The 22,774-nt window shown below is 42.8% G+C and overlaps 1 protein-coding gene across 1 annotated transcript in view; it reads left to right on the top strand.

Annotated features, from left to right (window-relative positions):
• PAK5 (p21 (RAC1) activated kinase 5) overlaps positions 1-22,774 on the top strand; it is a 299,091-nt gene that overhangs the window by 267,876 nt on the left and 8,441 nt on the right. Inside the window, exons 5-7 of the mRNA XM_014790078.2 lie at positions 4,864-5,355; positions 7,568-7,701; positions 11,774-11,900. Coding sequence (XP_014645564.1) covers positions 4,864-5,355; positions 7,568-7,701; positions 11,774-11,900 — 753 coding nt within the window. The remainder of the gene's footprint in view (positions 1-4,863; positions 5,356-7,567; positions 7,702-11,773; positions 11,901-22,774) is intronic.

Raw genomic sequence — 22,774 nt, 5'->3', positions numbered from 1 at the left:
AAAATCCACAATGACCTAATGAAGTAGGTATTATTATCATTACTCTCATTTTACAGATGAGAAAACTGAAGCACAGAGAATTTAAGTAACTTGCCCAGTGACACACAACTTTCTTGTGGCAGAAAGAGCTTTTGAGCCCAGAGTGTGTTTTCTTAAATGCTAGGTTGCTCTAGCTTGCTACAGTTAAGCTTCATAAAAGTGCCGTGAAGGAGGTATTATGATCCCCGTTTTACAGATGAGGAAACTGAGGTTCAGAGAGGCTAAGTGATTTGACTAAAGCCATCAGAATCAGAATTCAACCCTAAGTATGCCCCTCAAAAGCCTGTATTCTCTGTTCTACAACCAGGGCCCTGTCTTAGCAGTACCCTGGTCCCTACTGGTTGGTGTGAGGCTGTCTGAGTGGTGAACACACCTGATTAGGGTGTGGTGTTCTCAAGGCTGGGAAGGGCTGCATTGCTGGCTGTGCCGCAGGGCAGCACTGCTGTCTGGGAGACAGTGAACGGTGCAGAATGGTGCCGTGGTAGCCATTTTAAGGAGCCCACCGTGCGGATCTTGCTCCTGAGCTTGTGGAATAAGCATCTGTTCATGCTGTGTTAAGGGGCCAGAGCTTCAGACACCTGCCTTCTTCCGGGTGACCACCATGTTGCCAGATGCAATGAGCAACATGCTCCGTCCTACTTCACTTCTCCGTGGCATTTGACATGGCTCATCACTACTTCCTTCTTGAAATCTTTCCTCCCTTGGCTCCAGGACACCCTAGGCCCTTAGTTTCTTTCCTACGTCACTGGTCATTCCTTCTCTGTTCCTTTTTCCAAGATCCTCCTGCTCTTTCCGGCCTCTAAATGTTGGAGTCCTTGGACCTTCTCATACACGTTCAGCATCATGGCTTTTAGTACCAGCTATATACTGATGGATGACTCTCAGATTTGTGTCTGAAGCCTGAGCTCTTCCCTGGACTGGAGGCATGTCTAAGTTTCCTAAACCACATCTCCACATGGATACTTAATAACTCTCTCAAACTTAACGTGGCCATAGCAGAACTCTTGGTTTCCCCCCAGGTATTAGTTATCTATTGCTGTGTAACAAATTATCCTAAAACTTACTGGCTTAAAACAACAATAAACATCTATTATCTCACACACTTTCTGTGAGTTAAGTCTCTGTGACTAGCTTAACTGGATGCTTCTGGCCTTGAATTTCCCATGAGGTTGCAGTCAAGATGTCAGCCAGGGCTACAGTCATCTGAAGGCTTGACTCAGGGCCAGAGGATCATTTCCAAAATGGCTCACGTGGCTGTTGGTGAAAGGCCTGTTTCTAGCTGGCCTTAGGCTGGAGGCCTTGCCACTTGGACCTCTCTGTAGGATTCTTGAGTGTCCTCATAACATGGCAGCTGGAGAGAGCCAGAGCAAGTGATCCAAGAAAGAAGGCAAAGAAGCCACAATGTCCCTTTTGGCCTCAGAAGGCACTTACTATCACTTCCACATATTCTTTTGCTCACACAGATCAACCTGATACATGTAGGAGGAACCTACACAAGGATATAAATGTCAGGAGGCAGGGGTCATTGGAGCCATCTTGGAGGCTGATTACCACACCCCACAAGCCTGCTCCTGCCCCTGAGCTCTTCATATCATTAAATGGCCTATCACTCAGACCAAAAACCTAAGAAACATCTCTGATTCTTCTCTTCCAAATTCTAATTGTATCCATCAGCAAATCCTGTCAGCTCAACTTCAGACCCTACCCTAGATTCCACCATTTCTCACCTCTTCTTCAGCACCCACCCTCATCTCTGCCCACATTAACTGCAGTAAGCCAACTAACATCCCTCTTTCCACTCTTGTCACCAAAGTCTCTTTTCTGGCAGCTAGAGTCAGATCATGTCACTCCTCTCTGCTTAGCAACCTCCAGTGGCTCCCACCTTACTCAGAGCAACGACTGGCGTTCTTGCCATGGTCTGCGTGATCTGCCTCCTGGCTGCTTCTCTGTCCATCTTTCCAAACTGCCTCCCCCTCTGCTCCAGGAGAGCCTCCATGCTGTTCCTCAGGCCTGTGTGTGCCTCAGAATCCTGCGTGCACTGTGCTCTCTGCCTGGACTACCCCTCCCCACACAGTCACAGGGCTTGCTCCCTCTCTTCAGCCAGGTTTCTACTCGAATGACACCCCTGAGAGAGGCCTTCCTTGGCCGTCCCATCCAAGATGGCACCTCGTTACTTTCAGCCCCCTTGCTATGCTTTATTTTTCTTCATATCACTTATTACTACTGGACCACATACTGTATATTTATTGGTTTTCTTATTTACCATCTGTCTCCTCTAGAATGTAAACTCTGGGAAGGCAGACATACCATCCATTAGGATTATTGCTGGACCTTCCCACAGCACCTGAAATGGTGTCTAGCACATAATAGTTGCTCAAATATTAATTTGTGGAATAAATGAATTAAGGAATTGAATGTACCATATGGGAGCAATGGATTCATCTAGAACAGTGCCGCCAGATATAACATTCTGTGATGGTCGAAATGTTCTATATTTGTGCTGTCTGATGTGGTGACTATTAAATACTTAAAATGTGACTAATATGACTGAGGAGCTGAATTTTTTATTTTAATTTTAATTTTTATTGATTTTAACTCGATAGCCACATGTGGCCAATAGCGATCATATTAGAACAGATCTAGATCCTTGGGGCGGATGGGGGTGAGGCATGTAAATGTCGTTCCATGTACATGCTGGTAGAGTGGTAGAAACTTCTAGGGCGCTGTGTTAAGAAGGAGCCTAAGGTCCAATCAAAAAATCTTTTTGAGCACCTTATATGTACTCGACACTGTGTTGTCGTCATGATCTTACACACAACAGAGCATTCATTGATGGATTGGCGCTTCCTGCCCAGTGCAAGGAGGCGAATGTGGTATGATGTAGTATGTTCACCATCCCTGACCTCGGTCTTTCCAGCCGTGGCCAGAGCTCCTTCCTGATCCCTTGCAGGGAGTGATTGCTGGAACCTAGCATCATAGAAGCCCCTCCCTGACTTCCCCCACCCTTACTCTTCCCCTCCTTGTTCTCTTCCACTAAGTTCCCTCAATCCACTCTTCATAATCAGAGTAGAATGTTTTTCGCTGGAATCCCTTTGAGGGCTGACCAAATTTCCCTTTCACACACACACACCTGAAAATTTTGGTTACTCTCAATTATATGTGTACTTACTTGGTGAGAACATTGCATGTGTTTACCTTGTTGTCCAACCTGAAAAGCTGCTTAGCATGGGGAGCCATGTTTTTCCTTTTGTACATACCTGCTAAGTATGTGTGTGGATGGTACATACCACCCTCTAGTATGCGAGTTGAGGAGCGTGGGAAAGGCCTCCTACCCCTGAAATTTCTCTCTGAATTACTTAGCTGAAAACTAACATCCTTTAATGAGGAATGGGGTCTTTCATTCCTGAAAAAGAAAATAGGGCTTACACAGCAGGTACACCTTGGATAAGGCACACGTTAACTAGAAACCCCGCTGTGGTGCTCATGAATGGGAGGAGGCCCTTCCCTAGGTGTGGTAGATAATTTGGTGGCCCGGCCATATTCCTTCACCACCTAACTGTTTCTATCTGCCAACACAGCTTTCCTTTGTCTAAAGCAGTGGTTCTCAGTCAAGGGGAATATTGTTCATATCCTGGGGACGTTTGGCAACATCTCAAAACACTTTTGTTGGTCATGGCTTGGAGAAGGGGCTGCTACTGCATCTAGTGGGTAGAGTCCAGGGATGCTGCTAAACATCCTACAACACACAGGAGGACAGTCCCCCATAGCACAGAATTATCTGGCCCAAAACATCAGTAGTACCAAGGTTGAGAAATTTTGGTCTAAGAGCTTTCTTGAGCCCCTGAAGCCCACTCAGCCCAGGACACAGCAGGCCAGAAGTGCCAGGGAATTGATATCCATAGGAGCAGACGTTGAACAGTGTTTGAAGGGAGCTGGTGCATAAATACCCCAGCTCTACCCCTCAGATTGGACAACTCAGAGGCACATGTTCTACATAGTCTCAGGGTTCAGAGTTACCCAGCAGGATTAAGTTCCAGTTGCTTCAGTGGTAACTTGCTGTGTATGTTAGTCAAGGTTCACCAAAGAAACAGAACCAAGGTGGCATGTATATGTGTACAGGGAGAGAGAGATTGTAAGGAATTGACTCATGCGATGGTGGGGGCTGGCAAGTCCGAAATATGCAGGGCTGGTTAGCAGGCTGGAAGTTCCAGCAGGAGTTGACGCAGTCTTGAGTCCAAGGGCAGTCTGCAAGGCAAATATCCCTCCTCTTTGGGTGGCCTCAATCTTTTTTCTCTTAAAGCCTTCAACAATTGAATGTAGCCCACCCACATTACGGAGGATAATCTGCTTTATGCAAAGTCTGCCTATGTAAACGTTAATTCCATCTAAAAAATACCTTCACGGCAATATCTGGACTAGTTTTTGACCAAGCAACTGGGTGCCATAGGCTAGGCAAGTGAACACCTAATGTTAACCATCATACTCTGTAACTCATCATTTGTTGGCATTTTTCCCTGTCCCTGTCTCATTTCTTAACGCCTGAGATCACCTCCCACTACTTGCATTCAAATTCAGGTCTCCGAGTCTGCTTCTGGGGATTTTTAACAGGGAGAGGGGGAGGAAGAGGCTGGGTGGGGAGGTTGGATGGTAGATAAAGGGTGGAAGCAGAGGCAACCCAGCGCCTCGCACAGTAAGCCTCCCCTAGGACCAGGTTGTGCAGTGGTGCCCTTCATTCGGACCAGCTGTGGGTTGGCTCAGTAACTGACTGGCTGTGGCATTCAGATGTAGCATGTGACTCTTCTCCATCCATGTCTGTCTTCCCAGGTGGATTACGATCGAGCACAGATGGTCCTCAGCCCTCCACTGTCAGGGTCCGACACCTACCCAAGGGTCCCCGCCAAACTACCTCAAAGTCAAAGCAAAGCTGACTATTCCTCCAGCAGCCACCAGTACCCATCTGGGTACTACAAAGCCACCCTGTACCACCACCCCTCCCTGCAGACCAGTTCGCAGTACATCTCCACAGCTTCTTACCTGAGCTCTCTCAGCATCTCATCCAGCACCTACCCCCCACCCAGCTGGGGCTCCTCCTCAGACCAGCAGCCCTCCAGGGTATCCCACGAACAGTTTCGGGCTGCCCTGCAGCTGGTGGTCAGCCCCGGAGACCCCAGGGAATACTTGGACAACTTTATCAAAATTGGGGAAGGGTCGACCGGCATCGTGTGCATCGCAACCGAGAAACACACAGGGAAGCAAGTTGCGGTGAAGAAAATGGACCTCCGAAAGCAACAGAGACGAGAACTGCTTTTTAATGAGGTAAATGGTGTGTTCGGATCATCCTTCCTCTCCTGTGTGGTATTTATTTCGCATTTCAAAAATAGTACATGTACATTTTAGGACATTAGAAAGCACTGAAAATATAAACACGAAAACAGCGTCCCCGGTAATCCTTCCTTCTGGTCTTGTTCTCTGCACGTTTGGCTGCTGCCTTTATGAAGTGCTCGTGTATCAGCTTCTGTGCTAAGCATTGATCTGGTTTGATTCTCACAACAACTCTGTGAGACAGAAAGATGTTATCACCATAGCAACAAGGAAACCTGGACTCAGATAGGTTAAGTACCTAGGCCAGAGTCATACAGCAGGTTGATGGCAGAGCTGGGATTTGAATTCCAGCAGATCCCAAAGCCTCATGCTGCACTGTGTGCGTGTATATGCATTTTATACTGTTCTGATGCCATGTACACCCTTTGTAGCCAATTTTTTTTAAATCACAGTAAACAGAGGTCTGTTTACCAATAGACTGTCACTCTATAGGAACTTTAAAAGTTTTTTCCTACCTATAGAAATAGTTAATTATTCCTGTAGGAAATATGGAAAATATAGAAAATGCCCCATAATCCCACAACCAAGCAATAGCCTACATTAATATTTCAGAATTTCCTTTCTATATTTTTTCTACTTAGAGAAATAACATATAGTATCGATTTCCAGAGAGTTTGTACCAATTTGGACCCTCACCAATAATCATGTTTCACCATCCCTAGCATTGGATACTATCATGTTATCTCTGTTAATCTGATAAACATAAATAAATCTTACTGCTTTAATTAACACTGTTATTACTAGTGAAGCTGAATTTGCTTTTAAATGTTTAGAGGCCATTTTTATTTTTTCATCAAATCGTGTGGCCTTTGCACAATTTTCAATTAGGGTGGTAGCATTTGTATTATTGATTTGTAAGAGCTCTTGATATATTAAGGAATTAACTCTTTTCTATATATTTGTTGCACATATTTTTTCACTTTCTCATTTTGCCTTTTAAATTTGCTTATCACTTGAGAGCTCTAAAATGCACATAGGTGGAAAAACATGAGTACCTGTGTCCAGGGACACAAAACATCATGGAGTAATATCCCTTTAGTGTGTCTTGAGGGTCTTGGGGAGAGATATGAGCTTTTGTGGATGAGAAATCTAAGTCTTAAAGATAGCAAGTCAGGATTCCAGTGTTAGAAAATATGTCAGTTTCTAGCAAAGGGTGTTATCACCCACGTATCCTAACTCTCAGAGCAATAAACAGACACTGTAAAAATACGATCAGCTGTGACATTGGACCCTCTTCTGTGGTGGCTCATGTGAAGCCACCAGTGGCTCCATACATCTCCAGCTCCCACAGGTGTTCATTTCTTTCCCATGCTCTGAACCTTACAGAGAGCACAAGGTGAGTGGGTTTCAGCTTCTTCCCAGGCCACGATTCCCGATTTCTGCAACTTATTTCCAAATCACAGTTACAGAACAGACAGGGCAAATACAATTTAGATAAGCAATTCTATAATTTATTATTTAACGCTAATTCCGAAAATGTCACCAGAAGCAGTTACAGGACAGCAATTCCTGGAAGCTCTCTCCAGAAAAGAGGCTCATGTTAGCCTTTTTATGCCTGAGTCATATTTGTTTTTACCTTCAAGTCCTATCCTTTGTATTCAGCCCAAACCTCTCTCAGACCAACCCAAACCTTCTCCCAAGAAGTTAAGTTGGTCTTGTGTGGCCCCACCTTTACTAACTGTTTACTTTATTCACTATGAGACTCACTCACTATTGACTCACTTACCATGAGTTGGTGACCCTTTTGCCAGGTAACCAACAGTAGACTATGGACAGTGCATTCTAAAGGAGACCGTTAGGGATATCTGATCATATCCCCCAGAACAATCAACTCAGCTCCCTCTTGTGAATGCACACCTTGCCATGGTTCTGCCTGTTTTCACTCCTTATTCTCCTCCACCCACCTTCCCTCCTTCTCCAATGTCTGGTTGACTTGCCATTTTCTCCCGAATTTATTAACTTGATTCCTTTTATTCCTAATAACTAACCTCAATGCTGTCTTCTTGTCTAAAGTAGATTCCAGAATAAATCCCCCCACAATCAGTACTTCTCAGTCAATTGTACTCACAGCACAGGTGTAGCCACAAGAGGAAAAAAAGCCAAATTTCACCATCACAAGTAAAAAAGTATCTTTCCGTTTGCCCAGGTTGTGATAATGCGAGATTACCACCATGACAACGTGGTTGACATGTACAACAGCTACCTGGTCAGCGATGAGCTCTGGGTGGTCATGGAGTTTCTAGAAGGTGGTGCCTTGACGGACATTGTTACTCACACCAGGTAAGTATCTTTACTGTCCAGACAAATAAAGGTACTTGTTATTTTCTTCCAGGGTGAGGCCTCAATGACTATCTTTATGAACTCTTTGGTAAATTATAAGCACTTTGAAGTCAGGGAACATGAGTACCCCTTTCCTCTCTATTCCTAAGTGCCTATTATAATATCATTTATATATAGTTTGTTCATTCAATAACATTTTCCCTGCCCTCTAGAAGTTCATTAATACCCATTGATTTTAAATCAGCAAGCTGCTGAGAATGAAGTTTCAGTGACAAATAATAGAATTTATTGTCCCTGCATAGATTTCAAAAACTGAATTTCATTCTCCTGAGTTGTCATGCCATTGCTATGTGTTGATACCACAAGGGTACCTTGGGGAGGAAGGGGCAAGTGGAGGATCAAAGTTTTATGTCATAATAACAAACCTACATAGGAAAGAGAAATTCAATTCTGTTTTAAATAGTCTTGCAAACAACAATGGTTAATTATTATCTTGTTGCCTTGGGTACTTTCTTCCCTGATGTATCAGTTGTGGTTTATTGATCATCTTTTATGTGCCAGATTCTTTCCTAAGTGCCGGGGATACAAAAGATACAAATGAATAAGGCTCAGATATATCCCTTCAGGGAAGTCACAAATTAGAAATAAATATATTATAATACTTGTGCAGAATTAGAAACATGTATATAAATAGGATAGAAGAATACCTGAATGTCTCTATCAGGGAGAGTCAAGAAAGATTTCCAATATAAGGTGATAGAGGAGATGGGTTTTGAGAGAGGCATAGGAATCTTCTTTACTAAGAAGGCAAGTGGGAGGAAAAGGCCATTGAAGGCAGGAGAAAGAGTATATGCTAAGACAGTGCTTCTCAAATTTTAATATGCATACAAACTTCCTGTTAAGATGCAGATCCTGATTCAATAGAGAGGGGCATAATACTCTGACAAGCTCCCAGGCAATGCCAGTGCTGTTGGTTCATGGACCACATTTGGAGAAGCAAGGTTCTAAGGAAGAGACACATAAAAAAGCATGCTACATTTGGGAAACTTTAAGTTTGGTCTTGTTGGTAAATAAAATGCCAAATAGTTAGGAGAGGATTGTCATGAAGGAGAGGCATTGGATATTAGCTGATGTCACTAAAGTGGCACCCAAATCATAAGTGAATCCAGATGAACAACAGGGAAAGCAAGGTAGCAAGAAAGGGTTTGGAAACCCTATGAGGGACAGAAGATGCTGCTGTTTCTCCATTAAAATGAGGCAGCGTTTCAATCATGACCCTCTACAGCTCTGAGTCTGTAGTAGACCATCTAAAACAAAATGACATGAGGGAAGACACTGAACACATCACCAACATTTCAGCTGGCAGACTCCTACTGGTATAGCCATCAGACATGCCCACCCAAAAAATACATTAGATCATCTTAGTTTGTAGAAACAAATATACTGAAGAGACCTAAGAATAAGACAAATGTGACTGACATATAAAACAATTATTAAAAATATGTCCAAGGGAGGGGCTTTTATCTTGCCTTAGGGAGCTTCAGATAGCTCCACATCTCTCTAGAGCTCTCCCTTTGTCAAAGTACCTTTCAATTCCTAGTCTGTATCAGTGGGACCCCCTTAAGAGCTAGCCTCTCTGGAACCCATTGTGTTTTCTAATTCTCCCCATCCAATTTTGTCCACTGATTTCCTCTTGGAAGCATAGTAGCTCCAGAGGGCAAGAAGCAATTGTGTGTCAAGGGACACCATGAATATTTAGAATTTGAAGTCCTTAAACGTCATTCGGAGAGTTTGGTACTTGAAGTCTAGTCTGGGGACCAGCAGCATCAACATCACCTGGGAGCTTATAAGAAATGCAGAATCTCAGGCTCTACCCAGACTGACTGAATGAGAATCCACAGTCTAGCCAGATGCTTGGATGTTGCTTATGCATACTGAAGTTTTAGTCCTACCTAGCACCTTGTTAAGTTACATCCTACTGATTTCCAGGAAACAGGGTTCTAGAAGGGAAAGGAAAGTGCCAAGCACTGTTAGGTTCTTCATACATTAACTTATGTAACCTCCACACATCTCTATAAGGTAGGTGGTGATATGCCTGTCTGTCAGATAATGAAGCTACCACTCAGGGATGACAGTATCCTTCTCAAGATCACACATTTAATAATTGACAGCCAGGATTTAAATTTGGAGTTGACTCCAGAACTGAAGCATCTTTATGACAATCCAGGCTTCCTCCTTGCTGAAGTAGAAAAGCACCAACCTTTCCACAGTTGGACCTGTAAATTTCAAAGCCATTGAATTCAGAATCAGTAGCATTTGTCACATATTCCAGTTAAAGGTGATCTCACAGTTAGTGATTGGAGCTCAGATTCAATTAATTTTTGTTATAGCTGACCTGTAAAGATTCTTTACACCTGCTTCAAATAACTCAAATCTCGTGGAATCCAAGAAAAATGAATTTTATTAAAGGTGGTGATTCTTGGTCCATAATTAATTTTAAGGCATATATGAGCTAGTCGCTGCTCTGATGCTCTAAACTTCTAAGGGATGTGTTTGGGCAGATATGAAAATTGTCAACTGAAAACAGTCCAGCACAATGACCAGCACACTCACCACAAAACCAAGAACACAGAGGTTGTAGATTTCCACTCTGTTTGAGACAAGAACATTTCTTCTCACCTGCCTTTGTATGAGGCCATTTCATTGCTGTAGGAATCCTCTTCAAAGAGAAGGGCATGTTTCTTCATAGTCAGAAACTTTATACCTTCAACATTCTCCTAATTGGCTATCTCCTTGGATTTTATCTTGAATCCTAGTTTTACTCAGTCAGAGTTTGCTGGCATCAACAAGACTCAAACACAAATTCAGGGCCATTCATTTCCTTATCCTGCTGAGTTGAGATTCACCTGGGATTATTGGAGTTTCTCAAGTCAGTCCTTAAATTTGGGCTCTGGTCACTTACACCCTCTATCTCTCCTGACAGTCTCCACTATTTGCATGATATTTTGTTTTAGGAGCGCTCTCACATTTGCTATCTAATTTGGGCCTCACAATATCTCTGTGAGAGGGAGGCAGTATTATACCTAGATGAGTTAGGCAGATGCCTAAATGGGTCATTTTGAGGGCACTGAGCAGCCCCTGCTGTCCAAATAATTCTTACCTAGATTCCTCAATGGCTGGACTATTTTACTCATTAGAAAAGGCATTCTTTTGGGTTGCAATGGCATTGTGATGCAGAGGGGAAAGTAGAAAAGTGTAGGCTCTGAACTTAAAAAGAGGTAGGGTTTGAATCATGATCTAGTCACTTTCTTAGCTGTCTAAACTTGGGCAGGTAACCTGACCTCAATCTCCTTCTCTGAAACCAGAAGTATCTTCTTCGGAGACGTGCAGCCATGAAATATGGGAGCACATATCCAGTGCTGTACTTGCCTTCCTCATTCCCATGGTCCATTTATTAAAATATCATCAGTTCACGCCTAGTTTTTAGTAACTTCCTAGGTACAATTTCCTTCTGACAGAGGGACTTGGAGCAACAGAAACCTCCAGCTCCCGAAGAAGGGAGAGGGAGGGCTAGTGAGAGGCAGGGCAAGTCCCAGAAGGGGTCTTAAAGATCCCTGAGTCCAACCTTGAAGAGAACTGTGGTAGTCTCCATTTGCAAGATGAGGAAAAAGAGGCCCGAGGAAGTCAGAGGATTTGCTCAAGGTCACCTAGCAGCCTCGCCTGGAACCTTGGCTCTGTTCAGTGTGTTCTCTCGTTAGGACCCTGAAGGTTTGGCAATACCTGAGGAATTACCTATAAGAGTCCAAGAAAGTGCATTTGCAGTAGTGACTTAAAAGCCACCCAATGGGGTCTCTTTCCTTTGGCTTATATTTGGCCCGTGTCATCCTCAGTCCCAATCCTTAGATTCTGGGAATCAGATCCCAAGACTGCCTTTTCCTTGCCTGTAGACTTTCCAGACATAGGCTGGAGAGTATGGACTCGTTCACTAGAACCCAAGGGACCTGTCTTTCTTGATCATTTCAAAGATATTCTTAAACCTGTCCTTGCTCCTTAAATGTTATTTCCTTTCTAGGATGAATGAAGAACAGATAGCTACCGTCTGTCTGTCGGTTCTGAGAGCTCTCTCCTACCTTCACAATCAAGGAGTGATCCACAGGGACGTAAAGAGTGACTCCATCCTCCTGACAAGTGATGGCCGGGTAAGATTTTCGTGTTGGCCCCGCCATGGTTTACCTTGTCACTTCCTCCATCGTGGGCATTATTCTTCTAAGAACATTTTCTCATAATTCTAGTTTTCCTTAGTCACAAGTTACTCACTGACCTTCCCAGAAGGCTTACAAAAAGGAATTTACCAGCCTCTGTGTCATCCAGTTAGTCAGAATTATCTGTGACCTGAAATTGATGGATAATTTTCCACCTTAACAACAAGTAGGAAGTAGTAGAAACTATGGAAATTTCTTTTCTTTTTCTTCCACATTCTTAGTTTTGTTGGAGGAGAGAAAATGATTTCTCTAGGGCTGTGTCCACCCTATTCATGTTACTGTGCATGTCTGCAGTATCTCTCAGTGTTCCTGCAGGAAACAAATGACAAACTCCGGAGGGTAATTTGACCAGAGTTTCATAAAGGTGTGGGCAGATGTAGAAAAGTCATAAGGAACTGTGCGTGAGGATTAGAGCAGTACTCTAGAATAGAGCACCACTCTTACTCCCCCATGCCTGAAGAGGTGTGGCACGGAACTAGTTACTGGAATCTGGAAATCGAGATTGTTTTGTGAAGAGGGCTGCCTGGCAGGAGTACTGATCTTCAGGGGAAGCCAGACCACAGTGAACCTGCAGGATGGGAGCTGGGGGAATAAGTATGCCCACTTCATTCTGCGCCTTCCTTCCGGTCTCCTATTGGTGCTTCCCATTGGCTGAACCCAATAAGAAGCCATCAATGACCTCAACACCCATTGGCCTTCCAGGGCTCGGAAAAGGGAGAATAGATCTGGAAGGACAAATGGAAGCTATCCATCACTCTAGCATATCTCCAGGCCCAGATTGTTGCATTTCCCATCACTGCAACCTGCTCATGGGATTCATGAAACTCACCAGCCACACCAGGGTACAAAAGAACATAGAATACAAGAGCCAAGGAAACAATGAGTTGACATTCCAAGGAAGGCTTAGTTAGATGGAAGAGTTTCAAAGCATAGATTTTTCACTATTTAGGTCCTTTTGACCTCCCTGAAACTCCCACCAGAGGAAATACCTGGGATGAACGGAGCCAGGTGCCTCTGTGATGCTCTTGTCTTTTACAGCCCAGCAACCTCAGCCACATGGAAAACATTCATGTCACATCAGAATATGCCCAGGAATGATCAGAGGACAGCCAGAAGAAACTGTGCCAACACTTTGTCTTTTCTTCTTTTGTTTTAAAAAGATTGTCAATTTTATTGTGGAAAATTCAGTCAGTTCAGAAGAGTATAGAGGATAAAATAAAGATCAATTACCCTTAATCCCATTTCCCAGTTTTCCCATATTTCCATGTATACGTATACATAATTTGCAAACTTGGGATTATGTTTCATGGGCAGTTTTGAGTCCTGCTTTTTGCATTACTCTGGCTGAAATTTTCTTTAAAAAGAGTAGGGGAGTGTGTATCAGTCAGCTTTTGCTACATAACAAACCACTCTACACTTTGTGGCTTAAAATGACAACCATTTATTTGCTCACAATTCTGAGTTGGCATTTGGGCCAACCTCAGCTGGGACAGCTCATCTGCACTCCATGTGGCATCAGCTGAGTTCACTCTTGCCTTTGTGGTCAGCCTGCAGTTGACAGCCTCACTCATTTGCCTGGTGCTTGGCTGGCTCTCAGCGGGGGTAGTGGCGGTAACTGGGCCATGTGTCACTCATCTCCCAGCAGATGAGCCAGGCTGCTTCATGTGGTGCCTGTGGCAAGGTCCCCAAGAGCAGCAAGAGAGACAAGCCCCCGTGCACAAGCATTTTTGAACCCTCTGCTTCTATCTTGTTTGCTAACGTACCTTTGGTGGAAGTAAGTCATATGATCAAGCCTAGATGCAAGGGGTGGGGAAATAGACTCTACCTCCTGACGGGAGAAGATGCAAAGTCACATTGCAAAGGGATGTGGGTACAGGGGTGGGGGGAAGGGTATGTGGCCATTTTGCACAATCTCCCGTAGAGCTGGGGAGCTATAGCTAAAGGGCTGGAATCCTCCCTTGACCTGACTCAGGAAAGCACCTACACGAAGCCCCACGACCTCAGAACACAATTTGCAAAGCATCGAACTGGTCCACAAATTGGCTCTGGGAACTGGTGCTTTCAGGAAAAAAAAAACAGGACAGTTTCAAGCCAGGCTTTCACTCTTGTTGTTGGAGATTGATGACATAGGCTTCCCTGCTGTGAGTACGTGTCAGATGTCAAAATCCATCACGAGACTAAGATGATAATTCATTGTTTAATCTGCTTCCTTAAAGATCTCCCCTCCCTACAGTGTACAAAAGGTCATTAAATCATTCAGTGTCATTCTCAAGGGCAGAACCTACATTTCAAACATTTTCTGCATTCCATGCACCCAGCAAAGGGCTCACAGGAACTGGCACATTGGAAGTGCTTTTAGTCTCCTTGGTTTGTTCACTCTCTCATTCAGTAAATATTAGCTGAATGTCTACTATGTGCCAGGGACGGTTCTAGGTCCTAAGGATGAACAAAGCAAAATCACTACTTTCATTAAGCTTATTTGGGGCATGGGAGTGTGATAATAAACAAATAGATAAATACACAAATAAAATCGCCACCAGACAGGCGGTGATAAGTGCTAAGTTTTCTGTAATTAATTAAGCCAAGTAAGGAGGGTGGAGAGTGATGAGGGAGTGGGATCTGTTATAGAAGCTGGTCAGAGGAGCCCCCTCTTAAGTGGTGACGTCGCAGCAGAGACATGTGAGGGAATGGAGCCTGTGGCTATCAGGGATGAGAGCATTCCAGGAAGAGGGAGCAAACAGCATGTTGAGTGGACCCTGTGGCCCTGGGCCATGTTGGCCAGAGTGTGCTCCTTCACATTTCAGAACCACATACCAAATTGACTCCAATAGGCTTCTTCATTTGCTATAGAGAAAGGAAACTTTTTTTTTTTAAGAGAGAGAGCAGAGATGGAGTGTAGCTACTGAAGAAAAGGCTGAGAATACAGTTTATACTAATCTGTTAGAGCATGGTGTTTTATAGTGGAGAAGACATTTTCATTTGTTTATTGTCATTATAACAAATCACCCCAACACTTAGGGTCTTAAATCAAAGGTTATTTTAGCATTCTCACATGGCTCTGAGAGTTGGTTGGGCTCAGCTAGCCAGTGCTGCTCTGACTTGTGGTTAGATGATGTATCTAGATGTCTTCCTCACATGTCAGGTGGTGAGTGCTGGCTGGTGGCTTGGCACTGTTAGCCGGAACACCTATGATGTGGCCTCTCCACGTGGCCTTCTTCACAGCATAGAGGCTGGGTTTCAAGAGTGAGTGTCCCAAGAAAACAAGGTGGAAGTACATGACATTTTTATGACCCAGCCTCAAAGTCGCATTCACCATAGTCAAAGCCCTTCCAGATTCAGGGAGAGGGAATATAAAACCCTCTTCAGTGGGAGGAGAATTGAGTCATATGTTAAGAAGAGCTCATGGGCTGGGCAACATTGTTGGCATTTTTGGAAAATATTGTCTATCACCCAAGGTGTACTAGGTTCTTCTCCTTTTGGGAGACGTTCAATATCATTAGCCCTTAGAGCAATGGAAATTAAGACTACGAGTTATCACTACACATCTATCAGAATGGCTAAAATGAAAAATAATGATAACATCACTTATTCATACATGGCTGGTGGAAATGTAAAATGGTACAGCCACTCTGAAAAATACTTAGCCAGTTCCTTTCAAAACTAGAAATGGACTTACCATGTGACCAGCAGTTGCACTCTTGGGCATAGATCCAGAGAAATGGAAACTTATTTCTGCACATAAACTTGCACACCAATGTTTATAGCAGTTTTATTCATAATAACCCCAAACTAGAAAGTACCCAAATGTCCTTCAAAGGGTGAATGGTTAAACAAACTGTGATGTATCCATACCATGGAATACCACTCAGAAAAAAAAAAGCAACAAGCAAGTAATACATGCAAGAACTTGGATGACCCTCAAGGAAATTATGCTGAGTGAAAAAAAGCCAACCTCAATAGGATTCACACTTCATAATCCCATTTATATAACATTTGTAAAGTAACATAATTATAAAGGTGTACAGCAAATTTGTGGTGGCCACAGGTTAGGGAATATGTGGCTATAAAGGGATAGCATGAGGGAGTCTTGCAATGATGGTACAGTTGGGTATCTTGATTGTGGTGGTGGTTATGTAAGGCTATAATGTGATAAGAGTGTACCCACACACACACACCACACACAAATGAGTTCATACATAACTGATGAAATCTGAATAAGCTCTATGGACTGTACCAATGTCAATTTCTTGGTGTTGTATAAGATGCAGAATATCTTATCGTTCTGTAAGGTGCTAACGTTAGGGAGGACTGGGTGCATATTTCTTTGCAACCTCCTGTGAACCTATAATTATTTCAAAATGAAAAATGAAGACAGTGAATTGCTCAGGTGTAAAAGCATAAATCCTTTCCAGCTTCTTCAAAGATTAGAAGGGAAATTATTTGTTATCAACTGAGAGTAAATTGTTCACTTATTTTCCATGACAGAAGTAATATCTACTGAGTTGCTAGTTTGTGTTAGGCAGAGGGAATGTGATGTTTGGGGTTTGAAAGGGAAAATAAATAGCATGTCATAGAATGGTCCAAGAATTACGTGAAGTAATTTGTGTAAAACCATCAGAAGTGGACCAGGTATAAGGTAGATGCTCAGAGAGAGGGTAATCCCCCCTCCCACCACCCCTAGAACTTGCAATTAAGGGTTAGGTAAATTCATCCATGATCTTTCCTTGGCCAGAGGCTTGCATTTGAGAGATGATACTTAGGGGCCACTAGATAGTGAATGATTAACTTTCATCAAATTCATTGGCTAGAATGGAATTCAAACCCATGACCTCTTAAATCCAATGCATCTATTGAAAAAGGACACACAAGTGATCTTTATGGTCTTTTTTTTAATGTAAATTGATTGCCACAATTTAAGAATTGGGAGAAATCACATAAAATTTCAAATTCCTGTCTTCCTTGGAAGAATCAAAGTATCTGACAACACTGTGCCTGAATTCACACATGGCAGTAGTGGAGGTGGTGTGATGAGGGTGAACAGCACCATAGCAGATGCTGTTGGTGCCCCACCCATATCTTCACGGGACTTCCTATTTCAGCGCTCGCTAGCTCCACCTCCAAATGCCACCATCTGCATCTCTTTGGGGACTTTCTCTGGCCGCTGTAGTCTGCTCTTCCAGTACAAGGAAAGCTAGAAATTCCAGGGGATTAACATCCACTATCCCAGGAGCAGCCTTGAAACAAGTGATGGGAGTTGGTGTGTAAATACCCCAGCTCTCTCGCCCTTGGTTGGAAGAGCTCTGAGGCACAGGTCCTCCGTGGTCTCCAGACTTCCTCAGCAGGATTAAGCTCTGGTTTCCACAGTGGTAACTTGCCTGGTAACTAACTCATGACTGACTGCCTTCCCTTCTCTGTTACGCTTCCCCACTTCACTATTAGTGTTGCCTGTTTCTCCCCAATGACCCACCTACACTGAATCCATGTCTCAGGGTGTGATTCTGGGGAGGCCCAAACTAATATAGTACTTAGAGACAATGTGATGTGTTTGTGCCCTCCCTCCCACAGGATTTGAAGTGAGGGGCCGTAGCCTGGCAACCAGGGCCTTTGAGGGTTCCACATCCTCTTTACTGCACCCCTGACAACCAGGAAGTCATTATCTCTTTCTGATGGGCCTGTGCCCCTACTTTTCCATTGTCTCCATTGGCCCATTTAATTCATTGATATTATTTGCCTGTTCCCTTAGGCATTTGTGTTTGTTGTCTTTCAAATAACTAGAGTTTTACAATTAGAAGAAGACCTGAAGATTATCTCCCAAAAGCTCTTCTTCAATAAACAGAGACCTGGGTGTGTTAAATAGCTTGTAAAATCATTCCTTTCCAGTAGTCTCCAGGACACACCCAGATTCTACCCTTCTCTTCCCTGCTACTCCACAGAGGTTACTTTTCCTAACTGTGCAGGAAGTACAGCAGGAAAAGTCAGGAGACCCAGGCTTGAGTCTCCCTCTGATATTGTTGAACAGTCTTGGGCAAGGTCCTACACTCTCTGCACTCTGTCAGATGGCAGAGGGGCTGGCTGAGGTCTCTGTGCCATTACACCTGAGCTGTTGTGTTGCCCTCCCTCTCCTCTTGGATTTGGCAGCTGAAGAAGTGGGCATTAAGCTAGAGGCACCATCATTACTTCTGGCTCTTTCTTTGACCTCTCTCAGTCCCTTTGTCCCTAGGTCATTGCTCTTCTTAAAACAGAAGTTCTCAAACTTTAGCGAGCATCAAAACTGCTGGAGACCTTGGCAAAAAACAAATACCTAGGCCTGGTCAATGCAAATAATCCATAATCAATCTATAAATCAAAATTGGTGTGAGTTTATTATGGCCAGATCTGAGGACTAGCCTGGGGCCTTCCTTGCCCAAGGAAGGAAGGGCACCAAAGAAGTGGGGTGTACAGAGTGGTTATATACCATCTTGGAACAAAGAGCATGCATCACATATGATAGGAATGTCTCTTTTACAATTGTCACAAGATTGCTTTGCTGGCACAGCAAATCGGTGAACACAGCAGGTCAGTGGTCACAAGGTGAGTGGTCACAAGTTCACAAGCAGGTCAGTAATTAATCCTTAGTTTAAGGAGAGATGCTTATCCTAAAGGAAATGCCAATATGGGGGGAAGTTACATACCTATCTTTAAGGACATCATTCTTGTTTTGGGGACATAGTACCATATTTAAAGCAGATATACAATGCATGCTCAACAGGACATGCGAGGCCCTTTTGGAAAAACAAGGTCAGGCTGAACTAGTTTTAAACCAGATGGCTTCCTCATATACTCCAATATCCTATTGGTTTTCATTTATTTATCAGCCCCACTCCCAGAGTTTCTGATTCAGTCAGGCTGGGTGGTACCCAAGAACTTGCATCTCTAATGAGTTCCCAGGGGATGCTGATGCTACACACTTTGAGTACTATTGCGTTATAGGAAGCACTCAGAAACCAGCACAAAAGCATCCATCTTTTTGTCTTAGCAAAAACCAGGAGCAGATGCAAGAATTTTTTAGAGTGTGTGCAATTTACAGAATGAAGATTTTACATTCTATTTTAAACCTGTAGCTATCTTGTGGATAGACTGTCTTTTGCCCCCCTTCCCCCATGTTTTTGTCCGTCCCCTGATTCCTAGCCAGGACACATTGAAATGGATAGGATCTCAGGTTTCAATAGCAGCTTTGTCTGAGCTCTAAGCTCTAGTTCCTTGTCTGGCCCCTGTGGAAGAAGCTGCATCTCCTGTTTTTAGGGGGCGGGCAGTGTGCTAGCTGTGGTTCTCTTAGCCTAACTGCGTTAGTGAGACAAAGGTGGTTTCCTAAGCAGCCACGTTATATAATTCTATCTAAAATAAGGTTCAGCTTAGAGTCTGCGTGATTTGCTTTTAAGATCTACCTACAATGCGTTAGTGTACTCATTACTTGAGTTCTCATTATCTACTTGCAGATTTATTTGGATGAATGTTGTGTGCAATTATGTTCTTTTAGAAAACCGTCTCTTTTCTGTACTTGGAAGAGTAAAAACAATCATACAGAAGCACTTCACCCCTACAGTAGAAGAACAGGCCTAGCTCCCAAGTATCGAGTTTCAATTTCTCATCTTATATTTTGTCAGGGAGATAATTATTAGTCTGTCAGGTTTGGGGTCTTTTTTTTTTTTTTTAATGTCTAGAAAGAGAAAGCTGCACTAGAGATACTGAAATTGAAGACTGCCAATACCAAAATGCTGATACATTCACCTCCTTAATCATTCAAGTTTCTTAAATTTACAGGCAAATTAAATTTATTGTCAAAATTGTTCCTCCTCTACGACCCGTATAGTAGGGTTGCAATTTCACTTACACTTGAGCTTTGGAAATAACCACACACACTCACACACACACACAATTGTAGTTTTTCTGTTTCTTAAAACTAACCTAGACTTCTTCACAAAGCTCCACTGACTAGATTAAATTAAAAAAAAAGACTCTCTTTTAATTCAATCTATTACATTTAGTCTGCTTAAGTAATTTAAATGTTGTCTATCAAAGTTCAATCACCTTATTGTAAGGTTTAACTGATACCTTTAAAACCTCAGTCTTTCAGATTTGGCCACCACCTACTGCCTCTTCCCACCTCCCATTACCATCTTTCTCAAGATGGAGTTTGGCAGAGTAAGGGACAAATGTGGCTTTTAGGACTTCAGGGTGAAAGAGATAAGATCCATCTTCTTGTTCATCTCTGGTCCCTGCCTCAGCATATCTGGCCCATCAGCTGCTGGGCTTTTCAGGAGGGTGCCTCTGCAGTTTTCAACAACCCCAGCCTCTTACCTCAAGTGTTGAAAGCCATCCTTGAGACTGCCTTCTCGTGTCAACCATAGGCTTGTGCCAGGTATTCCCCATTCCCCCATTTAGATTTAGAGGAGCTTATGGACCCCTGCACACCATACAAAGGCCATGGAAGCCAGTAGCATTGCCTCAAGTTCACTTCCACCTCCTCTATTGTGCCATCTCTCCATGGAGGCCATGTTGGGCATAACCAAGGCTGATGTTCAGCCAGTACGCACTAGTATATCTATACCCATTGTTAAAATATTGCACTATTTTCATGCTTGTTGTTTAATAGCCACTGTTTCAAGTCATTGGAGTATTGCCCATTACCCTACTCCTTTACAGGAGCCTCCCCCCCACCCCCCCCACCTCGTCAGAGACAGTAATACCCCTAGGATCACTTCAGGATACCACTTAACTTTATGTCTAGATTCTGATTGGTCTACATGAATCTGGTTATTAAATATTTTTAATATTATCTCTGAACACAGATGTATCTGGCTTCTCTTCTCCATCGTTTATGTGGGGATGTATGCTATTCAGATATTTCTGAAGCCCACCAACATCTGCTTGGGGTGGTGGGAAGTGATGTATAGTAAAGACTTAGGGCCAGACCTAATCAAATCACTACTCTTTGTCCTTTTCTGCAAATAATCCCAGGCTAAAAGGTATAGACGGTAGAATTTTCACTTCTCTGAATTGTAGACTCCTTTTACAATAGGATAACAACAATTGTGGACCAGCTACCATGGCCACAGGGCTCTCTTCTTCATACCACATGGAAATTCTGTAATCTGAGTTATCTGGGTTTGATTCTGGATATGCCAAAGCAGTTGAGAAAATTATCTCTCCACTAAACCAGCTTTCTCTAGCATTCTATCTGGAGCAATCTAATCTCCTCCCACCCCAAACCACACCACCACTGGCCTTGGCCTGATTAGAGAGAAAATCCTGAACAAGGAAATGGAAAAAGAAAAAATACATTAATAATTTCCAAAACACTATCCCCGTTTCATCTGTGTTCCAACTTTGATTCTAGAAACAGCTGTCTTTGGCAGGTCAATGATGGTTTCAGAAAGAGCACCAATGTAGCTTCTGTCACGTGATCTGCTATCTATGTACATATCAATATAAAATCAATCTACTAGCATGTGTTTTTGAGTATCTACTGTTTTTCTAGCTCTTAAAGAATACAGTGAGGCTTCACAATTACAAGGCAGAGCTGTTGTCCCTGGGGAATGTCATTTCTAGCTGGAGGGACAAAATCAGCATCAGAAAACAGTTCAAGATTGAGTGAGTGCTAAATTCTCTCAAATTTGGAGAGTGGAGAGATAAATATGGGCTCCTGAGAAAAATTCTGAAGGAAGTGAGAAGTGATCAGGACCTTGAGGTATGCTTAAAAATTGAATATCCTTCCGCACTAAGATTAGGAAAAAGGCAAAGATGTCCCCTCTCACCACTCCTTTTCAACATCATACTGGAAGTACTGGCTAATGCAATAAGATAAGAAAAAGAATAAAAGGTATACACATTGGGAAGGAAGAAATAAAACTGTCTGTGTTCACAGATGACATGATTATCTATGCAGAAAATCTAAAAGAATCAATAAGAAAAACTCCTAGAACTAATGACTATAGCAAGATTGCAGGATATATGGTTAATATACACAAGTCAGTCACTTTCCTATATCCCAGCAATGAACAAATGGACTTTGAAATTAAAAACACAATGCCATTTACATTAGCACTCCAAAAGTTAAATACTTAGATATAAACCTAACAAAATATCTACTAGATCTATATGAGGAAAACTACAAAACTCTGATGAATGGAATCAAAGAAATAAATGAATAGATAATCCATATACCTGGATAGGAAGACTCAGTGTTGTCAAGATGTCATTTCTTCCCAATTTGATCTATAGATTCAATGCAATCCCAGCAAGTTATTTTGTGGATATTGACAAATGATTCTAAAGTTTATATGGAGAGGCAAAAGACCAACACAATAGCCAACACATATTGAAGAAGAAGAACAAAGTCGCAGGACTGACACTGCCTGACTTTAGGAGAAAACTATAGTAGTTGAGACAGTGTGATATTGGCAAAAGAATGGACCAATAAACCAATGGAACAGAATAGAGAGCCCAGAAATAGACCCACATAAATATAGTCAACTGATCTTTGACAAGGGAGTAAAGGCAATACAATGGAGCAAAGATGGTCTTTTCAACAAATAGTGCTGGGACAACTGGATATCCGCGTGCAAAAAAATGAATCTAGACACAAACCTGACACCCTTCACAAAGATGAACTCCATATGGAAACATATACTAATGGAAGTATAGGTTTAGAATGGAGGAAAGAGGTCTGCATTAAGCATGGGAGAAAAAAGAATAGCAGGAGTATGTAAAAAGAAAATAGCTGAGAGTTGGAACCCGAACCCTAAGAAGCTCCAATATTTAAAGTGTAGGCA

This window comes from Ceratotherium simum, chromosome 21 (genome assembly GCF_057802395.1).
Source record: "Ceratotherium simum simum isolate JZ-2026a chromosome 21, ASM5780239v1, whole genome shotgun sequence".
Lineage (NCBI taxonomy): Eukaryota > Metazoa > Chordata > Mammalia > Perissodactyla > Rhinocerotidae > Ceratotherium > Ceratotherium simum.
The sequence above is the reverse complement of the archived record's forward strand: the minus strand, read 5'-3'. Positions and strand labels throughout refer to the sequence as shown.